At 37.4% G+C, this 27,601-nt stretch overlaps 1 protein-coding gene across 1 annotated transcript in view; it reads left to right on the forward strand.

Annotated features, from left to right (window-relative positions):
• The window catches only part of acaca (acetyl-CoA carboxylase alpha), a 266,712-nt gene that overhangs the window by 82,437 nt on the left and 156,674 nt on the right, over positions 1–27,601 (forward strand). The window contains exons 24-29 of the mRNA XM_060847834.1: positions 5,477–5,601; positions 8,509–8,622; positions 13,276–13,389; positions 15,610–15,699; positions 18,200–18,318; positions 22,322–22,345. Coding sequence (XP_060703817.1) covers positions 5,477–5,601; positions 8,509–8,622; positions 13,276–13,389; positions 15,610–15,699; positions 18,200–18,318; positions 22,322–22,345 — 586 coding nt within the window. The remainder of the gene's footprint in view (positions 1–5,476; positions 5,602–8,508; positions 8,623–13,275; positions 13,390–15,609; positions 15,700–18,199; positions 18,319–22,321; positions 22,346–27,601) is intronic.

Genomic DNA, 27,601 nt, shown 5'->3' on the forward strand with positions numbered 1-27,601 from the left:
TGGCAATGCAAGCAATGAATCTTTTTTGTTTGAGTGCAAAAATCCTAACATCACTTATCCAGATGCTTTTGTCAAGCTGTTGCACGACAATAATGCTTAAACAACAGTTGTTTTCATTCACTGTTTACCAAATATTTACACTTATGCTGTCCTACAGCAGTTTTACAGCCTTGCAATTCCATGTGATACATTGAAAGAAACTCAGTTCATGAGGGCCTGTTTAGAATGTGGGCATGCAGAATGACCTGCCTTCCCGATGAGCTATAAAGCAAAGTAACATATATACAATAGTTCTACTTTAATTCTAAATCCTCCATTGTATGTATTGAAAGTCATCAAAAGTGGTCTGGTCCACATCACTACCACACTCACTAGTGGCTGGTTGGAAAGTTTATTGATGGAACACAATATTTGTTGTTTACCTACCTCTGACCATGGACTGACACAGAGAAAAATAGTGAGCAAGAGAAAATAAATTTTGTATGGTACACTGGAGTAACATTAGAAATGTGTTTGTATTGAAATGCTGGGATTATGTTGCTCATACAGTCTCGCACTGTGAACAACATAGTGCCCCTCTCTACAATAGTACTGGAAAGATGGATACAATGCAGTGAAATTGGCACTCGGCTTTTGTTCCCACTTTGTCCTGAATAGCAGCACTGTCAAATTTTCTAATATTTCCATCTGAAGTGGACATCACAAGCAAACTTCATTAAATGAATATTTGAGATCTCCACACTCCGTTTTTGTTTTATAGCATCTGGTACAGCTTGGGGGCAAACTACTCCCAGTAACATTTAATGCTAATTCCAGAGCTACTATCTTTCTACTTATTGTCTCAGAAAGCAGACAGTATTGTTAATTGAAGTCATTATTTTTGGATTTATGAATGCAAAATATTTTTACTACTTCTGCTTGTTACAGAATGCTGTTAGCCCTTGACATTTAGGGATGGATGTCATATCTTGCAATAACCCTGCTTTTTTTGCATAATGGCTTATTTGGAAGCAAATAATGATCCAAAAAGCAATTTCTGGATAAAATTACCTGGGGGTTCTTGCCTGTTGTTCCCTTACTATAGCAGGAATCTTCAAAACAAAGAGGATTGATGAGGGCAGAGCGGTAGATGTGATCTGTATGGGCTTCAGTAAGGCGTTCGACAAGGTTCCCCATGGGAGCCTAGTTAGCAAGATTAGATCTCACGGAATACAGGGAGAACTGGTTCAAAGGTAGTAGACAGAGGGTGGTGGTGGAGGGTTGTTTTTCAGACTCGAGGCCTGTGACCAGTGGAGTATATCAATAAATGCAAAAGCTTGTGTGCATTTTTAACAATGATACGCACCAATATTTGTCCCATATAATTTGATGACATTGTAAGCAAATGGCCAAAAGATGGCAGGCTTACTGATTAAGCTTATTTCTCACCAAACAGCTGTTTGTAATCCATCCTTGCCACATCCACTGGAAGCCCAAGGTCTGTAAACCAATCCACAATAAAATTCTCAATGATATGTGGAAAATTCTCCAATGATGTATTTTAAGGGAGTAATGTGGTGACTCCTAGGATATTTGTTATCAAAGCAAGGAGCGACATCACTATTTAATGCCCCAACAAGGTGTTCTTGTTGCATTTTACTATCATAGAGTCATAGAGATGTACAGCATGGAAACAGACCCTTCGGCCCAACCCGTCCATGCCGACCAGATATCCCAATCTATGTTATTGTACAAAAATATTTTAATGTCATTTTGACTAAACCTTCAACTGCCTGAAAAATATTGCACAAAAGTCACATCATAATTAGCAAGCTCTGAAAATATCCTCTATCTCACCCCAAATTTTAGATAGTTGAGATACAGCTATTTGCCATTCCAAGAGTGGGCAGTGTAGAACTCCATTGACTAGTTGTGTTATCCAAATTTTGTTTTGTTAGATTGTTATAATTGCTTTGCCAACCCCAGCAATAGGGCAGATTGCCATCATTCTTGTAGTTCAGGTATGCAAAATGTATAAAGCTATGATGCTGCATAAATATATTGACTGAACAACTTATTGAAACCAAATAATGTTTGGTTTAGCCTTCTGTAAAGATGCTGCTGTTTTGATGAAAGGTGAAGGAGGCAATCTTGGTCTAAACACCGTTATTATTGCTGGTCTGCAGTTCCATGTTTGCCAAAAGCCCAATGGAGAATCACTCGAATGATCTTCACATTTGTGTATTGTTAATTGGGTTAATCAATTGCAGAGGGCCGCACACCTGAGCCTGACCTTGTACTTACCTGATTTTTACACAGTTTTTAAAAAATTGCAATGAGTTATCCTCCTATCCTGAAACCCGTTGTTTTTCACAAGTGCCATGGCTGACCTTAGTTGGCTCCATTTGGACAGTTGATTATGAATCTTCTTGGCCTCTGTCATGGAGCAGAAAATGCAAAAGTACCAAATGGTTTGAAAATATCCCTCAAAAAAGCAAAAGAAACCATTGACCTGAGAGACTTGCAGAAATTATATACAGTGGCCTTCAGAGAGCATGCCATTTGAACTCAGTCCCACATAGTCTTAGAATAATGTATGATTCATTATAGGCTATTATTTTCCTGTAATTATGAATCCTGTTCCAACTCTTTTGACCAAGAAGAAGCCATTGGTACACAAAGGATGGACAAAGTAAATGCTGTAGGCTATTTGATAGTTCAGATAGGTAAATTTGTATTATTTCAAGGAGTTCTAAAGATTAGAAGGTAGAGTCATGCAGCATGGAAGTAGACCCTTTGGTCCAACCAGTCCACTCCGACCATGTTCCCAAACTAAACTAGCCCCATTTGCCTGCACTGAGCCCATATCCCTCCAAGCCTTTCCTAATCATTAACTTGTCCAAATGTCTCTTAAATGTTGCAAGTGTACCTGCGACCCTTCCCTTTCTCTGGTGGTTCATTCCACACTTAGCCACTGTTTAAAAGAAAGTTGTCCTTCATGTGCATTTTAAATGTTTCTCCTCTCACCTTAAAAAAAAAAGTGCACCTATTTTTGAACTCCCTCACCCAGGGGAAAGGCCTTCATGATTTTATAAACCTCAGTAAGATCACCCCTCAACCTCTTATGCTCTCGTGAAAAAGTCCCAATCTTTCCAGTCTATTTTTAATCTCCAGCTTTCCATTCCTGGCACCATCCTGGACAATCTTTTTTGAACACTGTCCAGTTTAATGGTATCCTTCCTTTTAACAAGGCAACCAGAACGGCAAATAGTACTCCAGAAGAGGCCTAACCAATGACCTGTATAACTTCAACATGACTTCCCAACTCCTAAACACAAATGTCTGAGCAATGAAGGCAAGTATGCTAAACACTTGCCTAATCACCCTGCCTACCTATTTGGCATCAGTCCAAAAAGCAGCCCTCCACCACCCTCTGTCTCCTACCATAAAGCCACTTTTGTATCCAATTGAGAAGCTCATCTTGAATCCCATGTGATCTAACTTCACTAATCAGTCTATCATGCAAAACCTTGTAAAAGGTTTACTAAAGTCCAAGTTAACAACGTCTACTTCTCTGCCCTCGTTAGTCTTTTTGGTTACTTCATTTAAAAAAATCAATCAAGTTTGTGAGACACTAGTTTCCCGCACAAAACCATGCTGACTATCCCTAATCTATCCTTGCCTCTCCAAATGCATGTAAATCCTATCTTTCAGAATCACCTCCAACAACTTAGCCACCATTGATGTCAGGCTCAGGTCTATAGTTTCCAGGCTTCTCCTTACAGCCTTACAGGTAAGGATAGCATGCATCTCTAGCATGGAGCACAGATCTGTGTGAATGTCTGAACATGTGGAAGTGAAGTTGGATTCTGATGGTGAGAAGACTTGAATCAAAAGCATCCAGTCTAGCAGCCATGACGTCCTGTAATACAGGCCACCTTGTTAAAGAAGTAAAGTAAATCAGAAAGTTTTTTAGAACACTGAGCCACGATCTCAACATGAGGGGGAACAGGCCAGGTTAGTCTGAGTAGTAACGACAGACCAATTCGTATGAACACTTAACATTGTGGTAACAAATGGATTGTATCAGAGCAAAGAAGAGCTTGGAGGTCAGAATGAAATAATGTGACAGCCTAAGTACCTAACCAGTTAATGCTCCCTGTTTTATCATAGCACAGCAAGTTACATTTTACACGCATTGTTTACGCGCATTGGTCTTGAAATTTTATTCCGTTCTTTAAAATGTCATGATTCTATATGGTGTAAAAAACTGCTTTTTAAAAAAAAGTTATCACGCTACTTGTGATATTTATTCTGATCCAGTTGACATTGTAGAATTTTGAAAACTCCAACTTGCACGTACTTTGCCATTCTAAAGAATATGTATTCAGGAAAATGATTTACATTGCAACTGTCCCCAGGTATTGCTATAAAAATAATATAACATGAGTAATGTAATTAAATATAATGTGATATAATTTTATGGAACATTAAAGAAGTCCATATTCTTGATCTATCAATCCATTTTATATTAAATAAATTGTATTTCTTTATTATTCTAGTTTTCAGTGCCAAATTGGAACATCCTAGAGAGAATATCCACACAGTAATGAAGGCTAAAATTTCACAGAAACTTATCTATTATTTCAGGCTCAATTAGCAATGGTCATTTTAATTGCAATCCTGGGTATATAATCTATACTGTCATTCTGGAGCAGCATTGAAGGGGTGCTTTATTATTAAAGATGTTGAACTGTTTGTCTTCCAGTGAGCAACTAACAACCCATGGCCTGTTTGAAGATCAGTGAGCTGGCTGATCTTTCTCTGTCAATCATTGCAACCAAAAAGCAGATTATCTTGTCATTCATCATTGCAGCTTATTGGCTCTTGCTTAATGCAAATGGCTGTCATGTTTTGGCCTACATAGCAACAGTTGCTACACTTCAAAAAGTAATTATTTGTATGTGAAGTAGTTTTAAACATTAGATGTTATATAAATGCAAGTCTGCTTCATCCTCATTGACCCAAAATCTACTTTCACGTTATGCATTTATATTTTTAGGGCATGCATTTAAATTGGATTTTTAAACATACATTGAATGTTTTGGATTTTTGTTTTGCAGAAGTTGATTGGAAATTCTGGGCATTGATTTGAATAGTCCAATTGAAATTTGCAAATTGTGCAACAAACTCATATTTTGATGGAGGAAAATAACCTGCATGAAGCAAACTGAAATGTAGATTTAGTTTTATCTGAAGTTATATAGTTGTATATCTAAATATATTAAGTCGTCTTTTGTGGTCTGATAAATTGAGTTCATATTGACAGCGGTTTCATAGAATAAATATTCATCTTGGAGGTTTGACTGTAAGTAAAATAAGAGCAGAAAAAAGTTCAAAAGGTTTCTCTCAGAAAAGGTTTAGAGATTGAAAAGATAGCCTTCATGCCAGTTCTGGTAGAGTGATATTTATCTGTAATATATTTTTCTAACTGCAGGCCATTATGAGAAATGCGTCTTTACCCTTCGAGAGGACCATAAAGGAGACATGACTACAGTCCTGAACTACATCTTCTCCCACGCCCAAGTCACCAAGAAGAACCTTCTTGTTACAATGCTTATTGTAAGTTAAGCTCTGTTATGTCCAGAAATTCCTGCTTCCAATCTGCTAATCTCGAGCAATAGGTCTATACAGTATTTCATGTGATTTTAAGTAATGCTTGGCCATAAGAATCTCATTATTCTAACACAAAGCAGTATTTCCTTTGAGATTTCCGAAGTAGCTTTGAGCCGAGCTGTTCATTTCTCATGTAATCATGCTGTGGTGATGGAGAGTGAAACGGCAGCTGTTCTCTTTGCAGGTCTTCAATTTTCTTCAGAGTCCAGTCATTGAAGTGTGTAATTACATGGGGGTGTCATGGAGGTGCTAGTCCTTTTCAAAGAGTGGGAGACGGCTTTGTTCACTGACATTGTGCGAGGGCAGACTGCACCCGATACCACTGCTGGCATTTTCAGAGGACAAAAAAAAGGAAACTTACACAAAGATAATGAAAGCTCACTTTGCTAAGCTCCTGGAAAATGATTGAATTTTGGTTTATTCAAAAAATGTTTGTCAGAAACAGCAAGGCAATTTTCGTCACCAAGTCTCCCAATTTTATCAGGCCCTATAAGATCTGTATATATGCCTAACATATATATTTTAATAGTTTAAGTTATACTCATAAGAATAAAATGCACATATAAATATTTGAGTTTTAGAAACAGGAAAACATTTGCTGGTAAGTTCATGGATCCCCCACTGGAGCAATGCTCCGACAGAGAGAAGGAATAGAAGAATTAGTGCAATGTTGTTGCGGCCCTCTTTCTACCTTTTGACACTGCTGACAGAGCTCAGCATCAGCCTATTTATCCATATGTTTCAATTTACTTGGCCTGTGTCATTTTTGTTTCTCCATGCTATCTGTTCTCAGTTACAACATTATTGCTGAATTTTTCAAGTGATGTGCATATATTGGCTATTTAAAGAAAATGGTTCATTAACATTTTCTGACATTCTCTTAATGGGTTTTTGATCTTCACTCACAGGTGAAGTGTGCTCACTTTAGTCATCATACAATTGTATATTATTGATCTTTGAATTTAATCATTGACACCTTGTTAAGTATTGGAGCACAATCACTTTATTGCCATCTTCATTCCTCAGAGTTTCAAATTTTGGCAACATTTATAATTAGGTGCGCTGCAAATACAACTATTTTTCCTATCAGCTCATGGATAGAGTCATAGAGATGTACACTCTGGTCTTATTTACACATTGGCATGCTTTAGAATCCACCCATGCCACAGTTCAATAAGAAAGCTATTGGGGGTTAAAAGAAATACATTGTCCCCTCCATTTTCTAATGAAATATGTTTGCGTTTGATTTCTTTTCGGTCATCCACCAAGCAGAGTGAAGTGGTAAGCTAATTGGTGCTTGTGCAAGGCTGGCTTATTAATGTAATAGACCAATCTAATTATTTGCATGACACTTGAAGGTATGCAGTTAAACGACTGCCACTGTTTATTCCTATATTACAACACAATGGTTGTTAAACCTTTTTTTTAAAAGCAAAGTTTCTATTTTCACCAAACTTCCAAGTATCTCATGTATCTCATTTTGGCAAAATAATCGCTACAAATTGTTTTGTCGTTACATCTGACATCTACTAACTCTGTACAGCCTGGACATGGGACTGGGCCTTCATGGTCTGTTTGCCTTAATCAGCTACTCCCTGCCTTAGTCAGCTGAATCACTGGAGGGATCTTAGGTTAATGTTTCCAATATTAAAGGGTGGTATAGTGGTTGAGGGAGTTGACACTTGGCTTATGAGCTTTATTCTATAGGTTTTTTTTTGCAGTGAATTACTGATTTATTCCACACAGTCTTAAGCTGTTGGTTGGAGAGAGATGTTCTCAGAGGGCTGGGAACAGACCATTGCTGGTCCTATTGGATTGGAACCAGACCTGGGAGGTTTAAAGCAGTTTAAAAAGGCAGAGAAAGCAAGTTTTGAAAAGAACGGAGATTAACTAAGAAGTAGAATTAATGCAATAAATGTGTAGAAATGCAGAATCTCATTCTAATATTATAAAAACTTATTTTTCTCAAAAGTAATGATTTCAGTATAGGATTGCTACAGAACTACTTAAATTGTTGAATGGGTGCATGAATCCTCAAATGTTAAAATATCAAGTTGAGATTGCTGTGTTCCCTTTCTGAAATACATTCCATTGCGCTGTTTTCTGAGTGCCAATTTTTCAGACAATTCAAACTAATTGCTTCAGTGGGGAGCACATTGCCAGACATCGAGCCATACATTTGCCCTCCCGCCCATCACCCTGTACTTTACTGTTCCTGATTACTGTGCACAATCAAATCCTTTTAAATAAGAGTGCTGGAAGAAAAAGTGACTATAGTATAATGCCACTCAATAATTTTGTTTCTGACATCTGAATGGAAGTTTTTATTTTAAGGGCAGGATGTAATACCTTGCACAAGATAATGATTTACACAACTGAATTGCAGATTAAATTGTTTTAATGTTTTTTTACAATGTCTGTTTCACCATTAATCATTTGCTTATCCTTTTGGATTGGAAATGGGTAAGGGGCTGTGATGAACTTAAAACAGAGAAAACAAGTTTTGAATGGAATTAGGGTTTAGTGAGAAGTAGAGTTAATTCAATAAATATATTGATGTATGGGATTTTATGTAATATGTGATATTCTATTGAGAATTTTTATCTTTAGAAGGTGTTTATGATTTTAGTACACAATTCCTTCATTAATGCTAAAATGGCTAAAGTTCTGCAATTTGGAGCCAGAAATTATGACATAGTATTGTTGTTTATGGGTTACCTCTCTGGATTTTTCCGTTACTACAGCTAGTTCTCTCTTGATCTTTTCATTGCAAAAAGAAATTTAAAAAGTTAGAATTTTTTTTGTGTTGAAAAAGCTGTATGCATTGTGATTTTTATGTTTGTCTTTCTTCAGGACCAGTTGTGTGGACGGGATCCAACTTTGACTGATGAGCTAATTACCATTCTAACCGAGTTAACACAGCTCAGTAAGACCACCAATGCTAAGGTGGCTCTCCGAGCTCGGCAGGTAAAACACTGGTTTTGTAATTAACTTGAAATATAGTATACCAGTCTCTTGTGTGCGCATGTTTGTCCATCCTTCTCCAACACCTGTGTTCCATCCAACTGACCGAAACTATGGTTGCGCTCTTAACTCTCTCGTCATAGCCAAGCAATCTCATGCAATGGCTTTTATTCCCATCTGTACCATGATACCTCTGCAGTTCCCCAGAGATTTATCTTTGGTACCATTTGTATTTATCAAATATTGCTGCATCTTGCTGATAACACCTTAAAATAGGTTCCACACGTATATCACTTACACTGATCTCTCTCTCTTGCCTTCTTGAACCCTTCAAGTGCCTCTGATAAAGAGCATTGCTTATCTAAAACCCAAGGTCTCTGCACTCTTCAAATACTAGCTTGCTGGTTTCCTTGATTTTAACAATTCCACCATATTTGACCAGGTTTTCAGTTATCTTGGGTCTTAAGCGCAGGAATTCACTCCTTAATTCTCTTTTTATCTTTTTATTTGCTCACTCCCACTCTTCTCTTAGTCTTTCTTTCACGTGTTTGCTCTCTTTTGTGCTCTTTCCTTCATGCAGGTGCTGTTTCTGTCATGGTATCTTATGCCACTTTTTGTTCTCATGCCCTATTGTGTACCTGTTATATGATGTTCCTTTAAACTTCCTCCTTTGATCAAACTTTTGGTGATCTGTACTGACTTGTTCTGTAGCTCATGTCCAAAGGTTCTATTGGTACCACTCCTGTTGAGTACCTTGGGATGTTTAATGAAGCTTAATGTGTAATAGGAGTGCAGGTTGCCATAGGAAATGATTTTTTTTTGTCAATGCATCACGACTTTGTGCCAGTTGATGAAATATTGTGACTTGTGTTTAGTGTAATAAGACGTCCTTTTTTTCCTCTGGGCAGTCCTGGCAAAGTTGCATTTTGTAGTTCTTCCAAGTCAGAAAGAAAAGTACTTTGTATTAATATGTAGGTACCTTTTCATGATCATATGGTGTCCCTAGGTGCCTTCCAGCCACTTCAGTACTTCTGAAATACTATTACTGTTGAACCGAAGAGAAATGTGACTGCTAACTGCACACAATAAGACCAGATAATCTGTTTTACTGATGTTGACTGAGGATTAAATATTGGCCACAATTCAAACCTTCCTGACGAAACAACATTCAGTCAACTTGAACTAAGATAGTCCTTGTGCTGGTGGTACTAACAATGGTGTATGGTAAGGAATTCTTTAAGAATTTGACCCAGTGGTGTTGAAGATTAGAAATGCATTTTCTTGTGTTGATCCTGGTTAGGTATCATGGACTGGCAGGTGTTGTCAAAATATGTTTGTTATCTTTAGTATCTGCTGGTTATTACTGGATTTCTAAGTCAAAATAGAATCTTAGTCGTAAACAGCTTGCTTGATTTTCTAAATTTTTCATTTAAACTTTGGGGAGTGTAGTGTTCACACAAGTCTTCCTAATAATACGTTATTTTAAACACATTTGGATATCTCTATTACATATCAAATACAGTGGTTGACTTGCCTTTCAATAACCCAGTTGTAATGGGGATCAATGGTCATGCACATACTGCTATCTGATATATTCAGACGCTAACCTCTGGGAAGTTGGAAGAAGAATTGTTTTTATCTCTGAAGCAATTAAAATTAGGTTTTTATTTGCTGAATATGATTAAGATTCAACAAATGTAAATACAAGGCCCAAACCTTTTAACTGCACCTTAAATGAAAGCTGCTGCAGCAGAAATTGACCATTGGATTCAGCAACTGAGCACATTATTATGCATTTTTTAAAGAGTTTTTCTCTGTTCCCTTTGCTTTCGTTCCCAACTTGAGGAAGTATTTGGATTGAGAGGGAAAATGACTCTCTCCTTTCTTGCTTCCATTTTAAATCAAAGTTATGCTCCTAGCAGGTGGTATTACATTACACCTGATGAAGGAGCAGTGCTCCAAAAGCATGTCATTTCAAATAAATCTGTTGGATTTTAATCTGGTGTTGTGCAACTTCTGACTTTGTTCACCCCAGTCCAGCACCGGCACCACAACACTGGCTTGTCCAGGATGACTGAACAAACCAGATTCCAGACTAAAATCTGACTTGATAGAACATGTTTTGTGTTTGTTTTTAATTAAGGTGGTCTTTCACTGAAATACAAACAGACAATGCTACACATTCAGGTTTTACACTATGACAGAAGTTTTTTCTCTCAAAGTAATGAAGTTAAAATAGAAAGAAAACAAACATTACATATGGCATAAATTTAAAGATTTTGAAACACAGTACAAATACAAGCCTATTGACTCTATAGCAATCAGTTAGTCAGTCAATCTGATTGCCAAAGCAAATGATCTTTGTCCAGTTCAAGGAAAACATTCAAATGAGAGAAAAACCAAGGAAGTGCTTCCAAGACTGCCTGAAGGCATTACCTCAAGAAATGCAACATTAGCATCCACACCTAGGAGACCCTTGTTCAGGAGGAGCCCCCTTGTATAAAGGTGCAGAGTTCTTCAAGAGGAAGTTATGGAAAAAGAATCTGAAAGAGTAATAATGAATCTGAAAAAAGAATCTGAAAAAGGATATCAAGGCCAAGGACAAATTCCACTTCCGAGAAACACTTACTAAATGTATAGTTGAAGGTGTGACTCTAGGGTCAGGCACATCTGCCACAGAAAGATGCGCAGAACTCCTGACAAGTGCTGCAGAATTTTTTAGGTGGACAGCCATACTCCTTGTCCATGCTGACCAGATATCCCACCTCAATTTAGTTTCACCTGCCAGCACCTGGCCCATATCCCTCCAAACCCTTCCTATTCATCTACCCATCCAAATGCCTTTTAAATGTTGCAATTGTACTAGCCTCCACCACTTCCCCTCTGAAAACTCATTCCATACATGTACTACCCTCTGCGTGAAAAAAAGTTGCCTCTTAGGTCACTTTTAAATCTTTCCCCTCTCACTCTAAACCTATGCCGCCTCGTTCTGGACTCCTCCACCCCAGGGAAAAGACTTTGTCTATTTATCCTATCTACACCCCTTGTGATTTTGTAAACCTCTATAAGGTCACCCCTCAGCCTCCGACGCTCCAGGGAAAACAGCCTCAGCCTGTTCAGCCTCTCCTATAGCTCAAATCCTCCCACCCTGGCAACATTCTTGTAAATCTTTTCTGAATGGGTTCATGTTTCAAGTTTCGCAACATCTTTCCGATAGGAGGAGACCAGAATTGCACGCGATATTTCGACAGTGGCCTAACCAATGTCCTGTACAGGTGCAACATGACCTCCCAACTCCTGTACTCAATACTCTGACCAATAAAGGAAAGCTTACCAAAGCTGCCTTCACTATCCTATGAACCTGCACTCCAAGGTCTCTTTGTTCAGCGACACTCCCTAGGACCTTACCATTAAGTGTATAAGTCCTGCTAAGATTTGCATTCCCAAAATGCAGCACCTCTCATTTATCTAAATTAAATTCAATTTGTTTTATTATTCGGTTATGCGACGTGAGCATTGACCAACATCTGTTGCCCATCCAGAATTGTCCTTAAAGGTTGTGAGCTAACCACTTGAAGCACTGCAATCCACTTAGTATAATAGACCAAATGCTTTTGGGGAGGCAGTTCCACGATATTGACACAGTGGCACTAAAGAGACAGCAATGTTCCCAATCAGGATGTTGACTAGCTTTGGAGGGGGACTTGCAGGTGGTCATGTCTCATGTCTCTGCTCCCCTTGGCCTTCTATGTGGTAGTGGTCGTGGGTTTGTAAGGTGCTATATAAGATGTTTTGGTGAATTTCTCCAATACATCTTGTAGATGGTCCACACTGCTGCAACTGAATGTCAATGATGTGATGTGATACAAATTAAGTGAGCTGCTTTGTCCTAGATGGTGCCAGTCTTTGAGGGTTGCTGGAGCTGGACTTCAGGCAGGTGGGAAGTAGTCTATCACATTCCTGACTTGTGTCTTGTACATGGTAGCCTGGCACTGGGGAGATGGGAAGTAGAATTACTTGTTTCAGGATTCCTAACCTCTGACCTGATATGGAGCCAATGTTTTTTTGTAGCACGTCAAACTCAGTTTCTGGTCAATGGTAGCCCTTAGGATGTTGATACTGGGGGATTCAGCAGTGTTCATTCATTGACAGTGCAAGGATGATGGTTAAATTTTCTCTTGATCTAGTCATTATTTGGCACTTTTGTGGCATGAAATTATTTGGCACTTTTGTGGCATGGGCGAAGATATTGTCCAGGTCTTGCTTCATTTGGACATGCTTCAGAATTTGAGGAGTTGCAAATTGCGCTTAACATTGTGCAATGACATCAAGCATCCAACTTCTGACCTTGGGGAAAGTCATTGTTGAAGCAGCTGAAGATGGTTTGGCCTAGGGCATTGCTGCAGGAATTTTTCAAGGTAATGTCCTGGAACTGAGATGATGGGCCTGCAAAAACTACACCTGTCTTCCTCTGTGTTAGGTGTGACTCCAATGAAATATTTATTGCCTAATGCAGAGTTACTGTAGAGGATTAGTGAATCTTCTCAGATGCTTTTTAAATTGTCATTGACCTTCATTGGATGTTCTGTCAGTTGTATCTGTCAGGTGTACAGTTTTAATCAAATTAGTCTCTTCCCTGCGGACCCCTCTCTCCAGGTTCTGATTGCGTCACACTTGCCATCTTATGAGCTTCGTCACAATCAGGTGGAATCCATTTTTCTATCAGCCATTGATATGTATGGACATCAGTTCTGCATTGAAAACCTTCAGGTAATTGCATCAGATATGAGTATTTATCATTTTTTGTTTAAAAAATATCCACCTGCTTGCAACTTTTTATCATTACTTCCTTTGTCTACCTTTGTCATATAACTACAGAGCACGTTGCACAGTTCTATTTCTGGCTAGTGACTCCTGGCTGCAAGTTACCAGGAGTACGGTGTGTAATGATAGTGTGACAAGCTTACAAAGACCAGTTCCATCATAAATGTAGACATAGGGGTTTAGAAATATCTTTCAATAAAAGTATGTTAAAAGATTTGTAACTCTAAAATGAGATCTGAATTATATTTGCATAATTGGACTAATAATACTCCATTTCACCTGATTGTTCCCTGATATTCAATGCTATGGGTGTTTGACTGGTTTATTTGATAAGTGCATAATGAGCATTTCATTGAAGCGTGGCTGTCAAATCAAGCAAAGTTTGTAGTTTTGTTGGTATTTTTAAAAAGACCCAGAACTATTCATTATCATACCCCTTGTACATTCTGTTAACTCCTTAATTTTAAAATTGAACAGGTTGGTTCTCTTGAATTGAATATATAGAAACACCTGCGCTATATTGTTTAAATTGTTTAATTAAACTACATTATTTTGGTCTTTTGACCACATTGTGGAGTTAAATTTGGGCTTTTAGCACAATGTCAGTTTTTTTCTTCAGAAGTAATGATAATACAGTTATGGAAGTGTGTGACTTTGAGTATGAGAATACAGTTTTGTTAAGTAGCTAATTATGGAGAAAAGTTATTTACTTATTTGTTTTAATACCAAGAAATTAACTCCCTACTTGTTAAGTTACAAGCAGCATTATCATGCTAAAACTTCTCCCATGTGATAGAATATAAAAATGATATTCAAATGCAAGACCTATCCTTAAGGAATGTTATGAATTGGAATAAACTGGAAATCATTCCAAATGATCGGGTGAAGAGATTCCTCTATTTAACAGCTGCACTGGAGACTTTTATCTGGCTCCTTTGGTAAATGCATCAACCAGCAAGGAATAAACCTACATAAGTATACATGTTTCAAAGTTCACATTAAGTTATATTTTTAAAATATTTTCATTGGGAAATGCAGCAGCCACCTTATCATCAGAAATATTATGGGTGGCATAGTGGCTCAGCAGTTAGCGCTGTTACCTCACATGGACAAATAATGTTTTTATAATGTTGTTTGATATGTCAGGGGCAAGGCCCTTGGAGTTTTTTTGGTAAGTTCAATCACATCCCGACATTCACCTTAAAGGCCAGATTGAGTCCCAGTTTAAAAAGAAACTTTGGCAGTGCAACACTCTTGCACCACTGTCTAATATAAGTGCCACAGTCTCTGGGGTGAAACTTGGACTTACTATTATCTTGGAACAAGACTGTTGTACTACCATTTGAGCCACAGTTGATGCCTGTGTTCTGTTGTCAGTGAGGAAGATGCAAAGATTCTTCAATTCATTTTGCTTTTCTCTTGGAAATAGGCTTAGGCTAAGGTTTCCAGTCATGCCTTTGCAGTCAGGGTGCCATGTATGAAAGTCACTTAGATATTGGAGGAGTCAGAGTTGTGATTTTCCCTTCACGTGGTAAAATTATTTGAACTTTCTCTGCCTAAACTGTAATCTGAAGACTGTCCAATGCATAAAGTTTGTGGGGTTGATGTGTCCTATTTGAAATCTGTTGCAGTGTAAGTCTGTAATTTTTAAGAAGAAAAAATATAACTGCAAGAAGGGACCATTGATTTTAAGGGCAAGTTATTACTAGAACATTGATCATCTCTCAGTAGGTAATTGAACAACGTTACCAAGAAGTGGATAAATCCATGGACTCTTCCAGCCAGAAATATAGCATTGTGACCTGATCTTAGGCTTTTATCAAACACTCTCTGATTCTTCAGCTGGGGATTTGGCTGACTTTTGCTCAGTGTGTTTCTGTTTTCTGCAGCATAAAATGATTTAAATAAAGAACTGTTTCTGTGGTTTTCAATCGACCCATGATGCAAGACAGTTTTAGCATAATTTCCTGTCCTGTCCACTTTACCAGATGTGTCTGTTAATGTTGTGCATTAACTTTTTATTGTAAAAAGATGATTGATATCTATTCTATTTTACCTAATTTTATCATACAGATATATTAAACATGTGAATAGTGATGTGCGTAGCCCAACTCACTTGAAATAAGATATATTGAAACATTTTCATATGTGCTTTCTTATTCACAGAAGCTCATCCTCTCCGAGACCTCCATCTTTGATGTTCTTCCCAATTTTTTCTATCATAGTAACCAAGTGGTGAGAATGGCAGCATTGGAGGTTAGTTTTACACAGTTCCACAGTAGATGGTGTGTTCCTGTTTCCTCTGTGTTGGTTGCTTTATTTATTGTTAGATAAATGAGAATGTTGTTGAGGGAGGTTAAATTATATTTGCAAGCATGCCATTTCTTTTGGTGCAGCCTGTACTGCATAGCATCTGAAGGTATATGTAGCATTTCCCTTGCAACTATCTCCCCTATTTAGTGAAGGCTTTGACTCATGCTGGGAAAATATTGCAAAAGTTCCAGCAATTCTCCAAATGATCATTGCTTAGATGTGAGCTTAGGTGACGAGTGTCGATGTTTAATTTGATCTGTGGATATCAAGAGCACCACCGAGGCATCTTCTGCTATTTTCAGCTGACATCCATATCTGCATGGCTTCCCAAATAAGACCGGATTGGGGGCATTGCTGGATTTTTTTTTAATATGCAGAATCACCTGAGGCCAATTGTTATGCTAAAAGTGCCTTTGAAGCAGGCTGGAATGATTTGTATCTGATTTTTCTCAAGTTCATTTTCCTCCTCTCCCTCTACAGTCTACTTTCCCAAGTGACATATTAAAGATTGTGATTCGGTATTCTATATTTTTGACTCTGCACCATGTTGGTATTCCAATCATGAATATATTTAAGTTCAAGGCAGAAGACACTTCAAGAAACATGAAATGTTTCTTGGAAAAATGGTGATACTTGTTTTATGATGCTTAATGACTTGTTCCTAAAATTGGTGAGCAGATGATTTTTGACTTCTTACATCTATGCCAAGATGTTTGGGTAAAGACGTGTTTTCTACAGAGTGGGAAAGAGAGCCGGAAGAAATTTGTCATCTTAATATTGTTGAAGTTCAGAACCTTTTGAATGCAGACCCTTAATTCATGATTGCTGTTCACCTCGAGTCAAATGCACTATCTTTGACAAAATATGACAGTGATTAGGATGTCTTTAGGTGTTGGAATGCTTGAATGTCAATAAAGTGAATTGGATGTTGGATAAAATTGATAAATATCAAACATACATTCATTTGTCTTAGTGGAACTGTTGTCACTTCTGCACTGTAGCTGGTAGTTTGGAATTTTGATGGCATGTTCAGATAGGGCGACTTGGGCTTGTATACATTGAAGTTTAGAGAGGTAATTTTGTTGTGGTTCTGTTCACTGAGCTGGGAATTTGTGTTGCAGACATTTTGTCCCCTGTCTAGGTGACATCCTCAGTGCTTGGGAGCCTCCTGTGAAGCGCTTCTGTGATCTTTCCTCCGGCATTGGTAGTGGTTTGAATCTGCTGCTTCCGGTTGTCAGTTCCAGCTGTCCGTTGCAGTGGTCGGTATATTGGGTCCAGGTCGATGTGTTTGTTGATTGAATCTGTGATGAGTACCATGCCTCTAGGAATTCCCAGGCTGTTCTCTGTTTGGCTTGTCCTATAATAGTAGTGTTATCCAAATCGAATTTATGTTGCTTGTCATCTGCGTGTGTGGCTACTAAGGATAGCTCGTCGTGTCGTTTCGTGGCTAGTTGGTGTTCATGGATGCGGATCGTTAGCTGTCTTCCTGTTTGTCCAATGTAGTGTTTGTGCAGTCCTTGCATGGGATCTTATTCAAGGTAATCTTATTTAAATAGTTCAGATCCTGAGGGGATTTGGCAGGATGCATGCTGACATTATGCTTCCCATTGTTGGAGAAACTAGAGCCAGGGAGACAGCGTGTTTTTAAGATTGTGTTATGGACCTGACTAAACCACCTCAAAAAAGATGAAGAAGGTAACTTAGATCCTAACGTTTTCTTATTTTAAAAGTCAGCGTAAGGCGTTGTGTTCCAGTTGCAATTTGATTGGGCAAACTACGCGACATTAAGCAAAACAGACTTTGTATTTGACTATTGTGTAAAAATAGACAAAATAAAAATAAAAGAAAATTGGCTTAACTGTAATTCTATCAAAATGCAGAACAAAATAATATATGTTAACTACGACTAATTAACTGTTCCAATTTGGTGGTATCCTATAAACACCATTGACAAAGGCAAATTCAATAAAATAAGTTTTCTCCCATGTAATCCTATCGCAAGAAGAGAACCCCAGCTTTTAGCTGTAACAAAGAAAGGAATAAGCTTCCACATCCAGCTTCAAGATCCAGGGTCTTACAAGATGTTTACTTTATTGGCTTTGAACAGACTGCTGGACACCTCTGTTTCAAACTTACTTCATTTAAAAAGGACGAAATACAACTCTTAAAGCCATATTATCATCACAATGGAGATTAGCAGAAATGTTCTTTGCGGGTGACAGTCTATTGAATTCACTTGCCAAGAGTGACTACAGGCAGGGTCATGGATTTTTTTTTTAAGATTGACTGAGGTCCTTGACTACTGAGGGAATCAAAGGGTATAAGGTGTAGGAAGGAAAGTAGAAACCAAAATCTGATCTCCCAAAGTTTTATCAAGTGACGTTGAATGGCCTGTTCCTAACCTCTGTTTCCATGACCATATGATCCCACTGTTTTTATGCAGGTATATGTTAGAAGGGCCTACATCGCATATGAGTTGAACAGTGTTCAGCATCGTCAGCTGCAGGATGGAACCTGCATTGTAGAGTTTCAGTTCATGTTGCCAACATCTCATCCCAACAGGTAATTAACTTATTTTAAATCTGTATGCTGGGAGGAGAAGTCTGGATCAGAACAGATGTATTTATCAATATGTGGAGTTTCAAAAATCATGGATGTAGCTTTGAAAGAAAATTGCAAGCAATTTTCCAATATGCAAAGCAATGAGCAAAGCTCCCAAATAAGTACAGTACCAGAATATTGCTCTTAACATCTATATAGTTTGCCTTCCATGTTGGAAATGTAATTCTCCAGTTTATATCTAGTTTGGTGAATAACAAGGAGGCAATCTAATCTGGTGAGAGATTTGTGCACTTGAAATATTTGTTAAACTTTTCTGTAAATGTCTAATTTATCAACTTGGTGACTCCAATTAAATTTTTGGGCCTTGACAGTAGTTCAGGGTAAATGGAAACTGGCACCACCCAACAGTTCACCAAATGTATTCCATTTGTGTCTGCTTTCCCCAAAGTGGTTGAAATGCAAGACAACATGACAGGAAAATGAAGTAGCTTACCTTGTCACAAAGTGCTTGTTTCTGCTTAACCAACCATGGTTTTTGTGGCTGGCAGTCTGAACAGGGTTGGAGGGTTTGTCAGCAAAGTAATTGCAGGTATTGACTGGCCAGAATTTGCTGTCTTTACTCCCTGGTTTGTTTAGATGCACTGAAGCTGTGTTCCACTTTTTTTCTCTTTTTATATATAAAAGGCAGCTGATTACTGTTTTTAATGGGATCTAACACTTTGTCTTTAGTTCAATGCCAACATGACTTTATTCTGTCAAAATAAACTTCTCATATTTGCTGTGTTGAGGCAGGAATTTAAATGTGTTTGTTTCAATAGAAAATGTTAGGTTTCTGAGGGTGATTAAATCTGCTTTCATTTTTCCTGTAATAAAACATTATTCAACTGTCACAATAGCTCAGTACGCAATTTATGTACTGGCGTAATGACAGCAATCCAAATGATAATGGGAAGGAGAATGTAACCTGTACCTTTCAGAATTCTGTTCTAGTGCAACTTTGAAATTATCAGCATTTTAGTTTTCTATCCTTGCCATCAGCCTTTTTCATTTTTCCCATTTCTCTAAATGGTAATAGAAGTTGAAACAATGAGATATCCAAACAGGGGTGATACAGGGAAACTGCTGCATGGATTGGAATTGGGAAAGTGCTTCTATTTCTAGTAGATTACAGTAAAATTGTGTCCATTATTGCTTTCGCTCACTTAATATGCTTTTGTCACAGGAATGCCATTAATATGTTGTATAAAAGTAGTCAATCTGTGTCTCTCTGTTTTTCTCTTTTGCTTTCCTCGCTTCCTTCCATTTTGTCCTCTATTGAAGTTAATTTTCAGTTTGGTATCTGTTTTCAATTCTTGTCCCTATTTCCACTCAATCTCTCCTGAAAAAACTTTGCTTTCATGTTATTTCATTCAAATGGTCTTTTTTAATGTATGAATATACAATCAGTGTCAGCAGGTCATTTGACTGGCTGGATGGGTGTGAAAAGCACCATGACCAAGTCCAACCCTTTGTTCACCTGGTCCTGTCTTTGTCAAATGTCCACAAACGTGCAGTTTGACAGTTTATCAAGCTGCATCGGATGCCATAGCTATTTTTCTCCCCTCTCAATTCATGGGTGCTCCAATTAAGAGTAATTTGCATAGTCCCACCCCTAGTCGATATTGTTATAGACCAGGAATCAAAGTCTGGGATCATCTTGGTTTATGTGCATCATTTCTACAATATGAGGTGTGTTTTTCCTCTAGTTCAGTGACATCCTTTTTCTCACTTATATAGGAGCTGCATGAACTGCTAAGAATGGTTCAGTAGCAACATCCTTCACCAATGAGAAATTGTTACTTAAATCTTGCAGACCTGATTTAAAAGTTCAGTGGAACTTAAGAATAAATTGTACAGAACTTAACCTTTTAATAAAGGAAATCGCATAGCACTTTGAATAAGATTTGACTTACAGCCTATCAGGCTTATTGATCTTCACAATATTTCATCAGCATGGAATGCATTAGTATGATTATATAATTTTGACAAACAATCTTCAGGGCAATTCTACAGGATAAAAAAAGGGGGAATACATACCTTTTAACAATAAGTACTAACTGTGGAAATCTATTATTTGCTGAAGTCTAGAGAAAGCTGTGTGGTGTAATTTGTTTTGCTGAAGCATGCCCAATGCAACAATATCACTTTAAATGTTAATGGCAATAAGGTTTACATAAGCGAAATGCATCAATTCTCACCTTATTATGCTTCGCCTCCTCATTTATAAAACTGTGGCCTGCACTGGCACCAAATCATGACTTGATTTAAATGCCACTATTAGCATGCTTCTTGCTTGTGTTCTTTTTTTTTCCCTTTACATGGAAATTTTGAAGAAGTGAAAGCCACTTCTGTCAGATGAAATGTTTCAGATGCAAAGGCTTGAATGCTGTGAAAATAAAAATGAAATGAAATTCTCTGAGCTGATGGTAAAGGCCAAGAGAAATTTTGATTGCATGTGTATGAAGATCAATCATAACTGTGAGGGAATGTGCAGGCTGCTGTTGTGTGTGTTTCTCTTCACCCGAGAAGACTCAGATTTAGTTACAGGTGTTTTTTTATACTGAATTTTAATAATGCCTGCATTCCAAAACAGTTAAAAATTGCATGATTTTAAATGATCTAATTGTCATTTAATTCAGAATTGAAAGAATCAAAGATAGACTTGGTTTAAAAAATAATACTGAAAACTAAAGTACTGCAACGATTTATGATGCTTGCTCTAAGAATGAAACCTATTTTGCCGTGCAAACTGTATGGGTGTGTGCGTGTCAACATGTTTTCTTGTGCTATCTTTTGTATCTGAAAATATTCAGGAATTACATCCAGTGTGTCATTCCTTTGAACCCCATCTCAAAAGCTCTCTTTTTCATTTTGATGAAACTGAGCTTATTTTGTTTTTAAATAGTTCATACTTCCAATGGCAGAGATCACCCTGCTTTTTTCTGTTACCTGTAGTGACTACACCCTTAAATCCAAACCTGACAGTGTTGAATGATGGGAAGCCTTGGGAATTTGAGCCCTGGCTAATTGCATACGAGGTCACTGTTAAATTTATTGAAATAAGATGACACAGCTCCTGGACTTTCAAAGCTATTGTGCCATATCAGCAGATGGTTACCCATAATGGAACCCCCTGGGCAATTTTCTGCCTCTTCACCTTGGTCGGCGCGGTTGCTCAGTGGTTAGCATTGCTGCCTCACAGCGCCAGGAACCCAGCTTCGATTCCAGCTTCTGACAACCGTCTGTGTGGTCTTTGCACATTTTCCCCGTGTCTGTGTGGATTTCCTCCGGGTGCTCTGCTTTCCTCCCCCAATCCAAAAAATGCACAGGTTAGGTGAATTGGCCATGTTAAATTGTCCGTAGTGTTAGGTGTATTAGTCAGGGGTAAATGTAGGGAAATGATTCTGGGTGGGTTACTCTTTGGATGGTCAGTGTGGACTTGTTGGGCCGAAGGGCCTGTTTCCACACTGTAGGGAATCTAATCTAATCTGGTCCTTCAGGATCATTCACAGGTTTACAGTCACAGCTAACTAGTTCAACCAGAGTTGTTGTGCCTTGGAATAAAGGTCCAATTAAAGGTGTATAATAACACTTACTTCTTTTTCTTACATGACAGTGTATTGAGTAACCCATTCTAATAATTAAACAAAACAATAAGAAAGTACTTTTAATAGATGATGATCATGACTCACTGCCATCTCCTTGAGGTCAGTAAGGAATTGGTAATAAGTGATAAGCCCTGGATATTTTGAGATACTGAATTAATGCGTGTATGCATGTGTCCATGTGTGTTTATAATATTGCTTGGCCTGTCTGGTTAATGTACAGCATTTAGAAAAAAATGAATTTTCAATCCTACCTCCCAATATGCTGATTTTTAATGTGAACTTGTAATCCATTTTGATCAATAATTATAATTCTTTCTTTATCTTTCACTAACCTGTCAGTGATTGTTTAATTTCAGAGGGAACATCCCCACCCTAAACAGGTACTGTACAATAATTTACTTTCTAATTTTGCAAATTGTTTAAAAAATACAATTGAATTCATTGAAGTTGGAGTGATATGGAATTTCAGCACAAAGCAACAGGCAATTTAGCTCAAAGTGTCCATGCTGGTGTTCCTTTTTCACTTAATCCTTCTCCTAAACTTTTTATCTAATAGTATCAGCAGATAACTGTCTACACCCTCTTCTTCATTAGCTTATAGCTTCCCAATAAGTCTATGTTGTTCTCTTTAGCCATCCCAGTGGTAGTAAATTATACATTCTCTCCACAGTCTGTCATTAATTTCTTCTGAATACTTTCATTGGATTTCTTGGAGATTCCATATTGGTGATGCCTGCTCTTGTTGTTTACATGTAGAAATACACTTTCCCAACCTGTTTCTATTCTAAAAAAAATCTTTAATTTAAAAACCTCAAATGAGGTAATGTCTTCAATATTTCCTGATGAAGATAACTTTGCTGATGTACATAGAGACAGGAGTGGGTCATTTGGCCCTTCGAGTCTACTCTGCCTTTCAAGTTGAATGTGGTCGATCAGCCAACTCAATGCCCTGTTTCACTTTCTTCCCATATCATTTGATCCCTAAGAAATATATCAAACGTCTTCTTGAAAACATTTAACGTTTTGGCCTCAACCACTTTCTGTGGCTTAGAATTCCACAGGTTAATCGCATTCTGGGTAAAAAGATTTCTCCTAATCTCAGTCCTAAATGGATGACCCTGAATCATTAGACTGTGATCCCTAGTTCTGGACTCACCAGTCATTGACAACATCCTTCTTAAATATACCCTCTCTCTCCTGATAAAATTCATAGGTTTCCATCAGATCCTCCCTTATTTTTCGAAACTCCAGTGTAAGTGGTCCTTGACTGAGTCGCTGTCTCTTCTTGTAACAGTCCTACTCCCCAGGAATCAGTCTGGTAAAACCTTTTTGCACTTCCTTCATACAGAATGTCCTTCCTCAGATGAGACCAAAACTGTACACACTACTCCCAGATGTGTTGTCACGAAGGCCCTTTACAATTTATGTTGTCACAAAAGCCCTTTACAATTGTAGCAAAGTATCCCTGCTCCTACACTTGAATCCTTTTGCTGTGAAGGCCGAAATACCATTTGTATCTACGTGCTTACTTTCAGTCACTGGTGTACGGGGCACTCGGGTTTCATTGCATCTCCCGCTTTCTCAATCTATTGCCATTCGGATGATCCACCTTCCTGTTTTTGCTACCAAAGTGTATAGCTTTACATTTATTCACATTATACTTCATCTCCCATGCATTTACCCACTGACTCAACTTGTCCAAATCATACTGAAGCATCTCTGCACCATCCTCATAGTTCACCCTCCTCCCAGCTTTCCAGATGACACAAACTAGGAGATATTAAATCAAGTTCCCTCATCTAAATCATTAGTGCGTATTGTCCATGCATCAATACCTGTGCCAACCCAATAGGCACTAGCCACCAATTGGAAAAAGACCTATTTATTTCTATTTTTTGTTTCCTTTCTGTCAACCAGGTAAGTTCTCCAAGTGCGCTATTGCCACTACTTTAATTTTACGTGCTTAAAATGATTATCCATGTGAATATTTTTGCATCCCTTCCAGTGCCTCTGTGTCCTTACTGTCATGATCAGGATTGCTGATAATACTCAGTTTTGCCTAATAAAGATTAAATACTTTTTGTATTTGTTGTAAAATCTATTTTAATAAAAAAAATTAAAGAAAGATTCAATACAAGTTAACTTAAAGCTTCTCTGTTTTTTAATAACATCCCTGTATAACTAAATTTTAGTTCTTGATTTGCTTTTGTTATGGCCATGTTTGACTGCATCAATAATCTTTTAGTTTACATTCCTAGGTTTCAATTCTCCATTGTCCCATTCAGATTTTATTTTCTAAGTAAAATGCAACCTCCTTATTTTTCTTACCAATATATAATATCTCAGCACTTTATAAGTAGCAAATGAATTTCAATACAGATATGACCATTTTTTCACAGTTATTAATGCTGTCTTATAACATCCCCCGTGTTGACCACCCTTCCCAATTTTGGTGTTGCGTGTAAATTTTAGAAATATACTTTTAGTTCCAAATTCTAGGTCATTAAAATAAATTGCAAGCATGTTGGTCCCAGCACTCATTCTTCTTGTACCTCCATTCCCTCCTTTAGCCCCTCTGTAAAGTTACACTTGGTACTTCTATTCTCTGTCTTCTGTCTTTCAGTCAATTAGGTATCTATGCTGCTGCTTGCCCCAACACTGCATTCTCTGACCTTACTTGTTACTCATTACTGTTTTATGTAATAGCTTTATTGAAGGACTTTTGGAAATGTAAATGTAGTCCATCTACTACATTATCCTTTATTTTTCTCTCTCGTTTTCTAAGTAATGGCATAATATTAGCTATTTGTGGTGCACTGGTGTTGCATCTTTCTCTTGTGTATTATTAAGTATAATAATACTTCTCCAACACTCCCTAGATTTTTCCAAATGCATAAATGCAATCTCTGTTTTTCTCATCTTTGAATTTGGTTAGTATAATTAATATTTCTTGGTTTTATTTTAAATTTGGTTATATAATTTCTAGACTAATTTTCTGATGCCATGTCCATTTATGGTAAATTCAAAATAATTATTAAATATTTCTGGGGTTTCATAATCAAATGTGATTTTATTTTGACAACCCTTAGTGGCCCTGTTCCTATCCTAACTTGTCTGATTTATATGTACGTGGAGTACTTTGCTATTTTTGTTTTTATTTTAATTGTTTTAAATTCACAGCACCTTTTTACCTTGCTAGTTGCTTATAAACATGTCTTTCCCAATTTTCTTGGCATTCTTCCTTGTTTTGCTTCTGCTGCCATGTATTCTATGTATGTTCCTTTCCTTAGCATTTTTCTTTATTCCTTTACACATCCATGATGTCTCATTAATGTTTACTTTGTTCTTGATTTTTAGCAGGTCACATTTTTTCTGGGCTCTGTTGACTGTTTGAAATGTTTTAGATTGTAGTTCTATATGGTTGTATGCCAATATTGTTGTCCACTTGATTTTGAAAAGCACTTTTCTCAATCCCTCAAAATCAGCTTTTCTCTGATATATCATCTGATATTTGTTGTGTTAAAGTTCTTCTCAATTACTATCCGAAATTATGATGTAACATGGTCACCATGTCTGGCTATTCTTGTACTTTTTTGTTAAAGTATGGTTCATTTTTCAAACAAAGAAGTATATTTATACAATACCTCATTAAAACTATCCAGGGACCAGCACAAGAGTGTCATAAAGTGAAATTTGACACTGAGCCATATAAGGTGATAGAAGTGTAATTGATCATGGAGACAGGTTTTAAACAACATCTTCAAAGCGGGAAGGAAGGTAACAAGGCAACAGGGGTGTATTCCTGAGCTTTAAGGCGTAGTCAACTGAAGACATGATAAACAAAAAAGGATAAAATGAATTCAGAGACCAGAATTAGATGCACAAAGATGTGTCCCTATCATGCACTTGAAGCAGCAGCACATTTTGTGTAGCAGATTTTGAGTTTTTTTTATGGACTCTGTTCTCTGACTGATAAGTTAAACAGAGGGATCCATCTGTCACTTGGTGTTTCAGTTGAATATTAGAGGTTATCTGCCTTCAGTTGTTCATCTTTTGTCCTATGAGTCCCAAGATGCATGTTGGAAACGGGTGGAATGGGAAAGTTTTTTATCAATTTCCAACTGCTACTGAACCTATGGGGCAACTTTCCACCATTGGACCCATCTTTTTTGTTTGCCTGTAATCCGTTGACTGAGCAGTTAAGCCTAAAATGTATCCGTTCAGCCATTTATTGTGAAAATTAGGGCAATGATCGTGAAACGCATCAAGATAATACAGCCAAATCTATTGTATCATTGCAGTGGTGCTGAAGGATAATAAATGGATTTTCCTCTCTGCATTTAAAAGCAAAGTACTTTGGCTTATTTGAAAATAGGTGCTTCTTGTGCTTTACTGTTTACAGTAAAAGAAATTCTACAACATAATTTTATCAGTCATCGATTTAACTTCTGCTTTACTATAAACAGTGAGGTAGATCTCTGCCTGAGTTAAGAGACTCTGCTCACCTGACCAAAGCGTGGAATGGTATATTATTGGAAGCTGGAGCAGTGATATAGAATATCACACGTAATTAAAATTTATAATATGTTGTTGTTATTTGGAAACTTGGTCTTCCAAAGTGTAAGTTAATGAATTCTTGGATTTCAGTTCCATAAAAGTGATTTATTTTAAGAGTCAGAAATGTTTTTATTTAGCAGTGGTCAAACAGCATTTCCACAAAATCAAGTGACTTGAGCTAAATGGCTAGATAAACGTCTTGGTGAGATTACTGCTCAAGTGTTTACTAGATTGAGATTTTACGACAAAAGGAAAGAGGCCAGAAGCAGGCAGCTTATAATTCAGTGAGAATAGTTAATGAATCCGCTTGTGTCTGCATGTTGGCAGGAGGGATTGGGAGTTGGGAGAATCATGTGGTGAATCTGTTGAAAGTTAGCAAAACTTAATAATTACAGCCTTATCAGTTAGTTAAGAAATTGAAGAGTTGAAGATAGGAGTGATACTTCAGTGGCAAAGGGTATTCGTGGGAAAAATGGTTGAATTTATATTTTTTCTATTTGATATCTTTTCTGCATTTTTTATGGTAATTGTATGTTCTTTTAATAAAAGTACACTGGTAGCCTCTTGTGACTATGTTCAATGATTGACCACTGTTTTCAAAACTAAAAGTTATGATCTCCTAAGCCAGGTTTCACTCTGGGATGTGATTTGTCAAGTACGACCATCATCTGGGTAACCCATTGAAAATCCAGTACTCGTGTACTGGAAATAGTGCAGAGTAGGAAAGATGCCAAATAAAAGTTAGCATGGAAATAAGAAAGCATTAAACTGGAGGGCCTGTGAAGAACTTGTATTAAACAAATATTTTTTGTGGTTTAGAATTCTCACTTGTTAATCATTTAAATATCACTGAAGGCTGCTGGAAAGATGGAAGGATTGATACTCTGTAATTATGAATAAGAAACGTGCTGATGAATCAAATGAAATGACCCATGTCAGTTTGGGATTGAATAGTGAACTTGGAACTGCATATGGATACATTTACACACTTGTTACTAATTTTGCACAATGTGCTTCAGCTCAAACATGGGACTGTAGACTTTTTTTTCTATAATACTGCACTGAATTGCTCCTCCCAA

The sequence above is a fragment of the Hemiscyllium ocellatum genome, chromosome 31 (genome assembly GCF_020745735.1).
Source record: "Hemiscyllium ocellatum isolate sHemOce1 chromosome 31, sHemOce1.pat.X.cur, whole genome shotgun sequence".
Classification (NCBI taxonomy): domain Eukaryota; kingdom Metazoa; phylum Chordata; class Chondrichthyes; order Orectolobiformes; family Hemiscylliidae; genus Hemiscyllium; species Hemiscyllium ocellatum.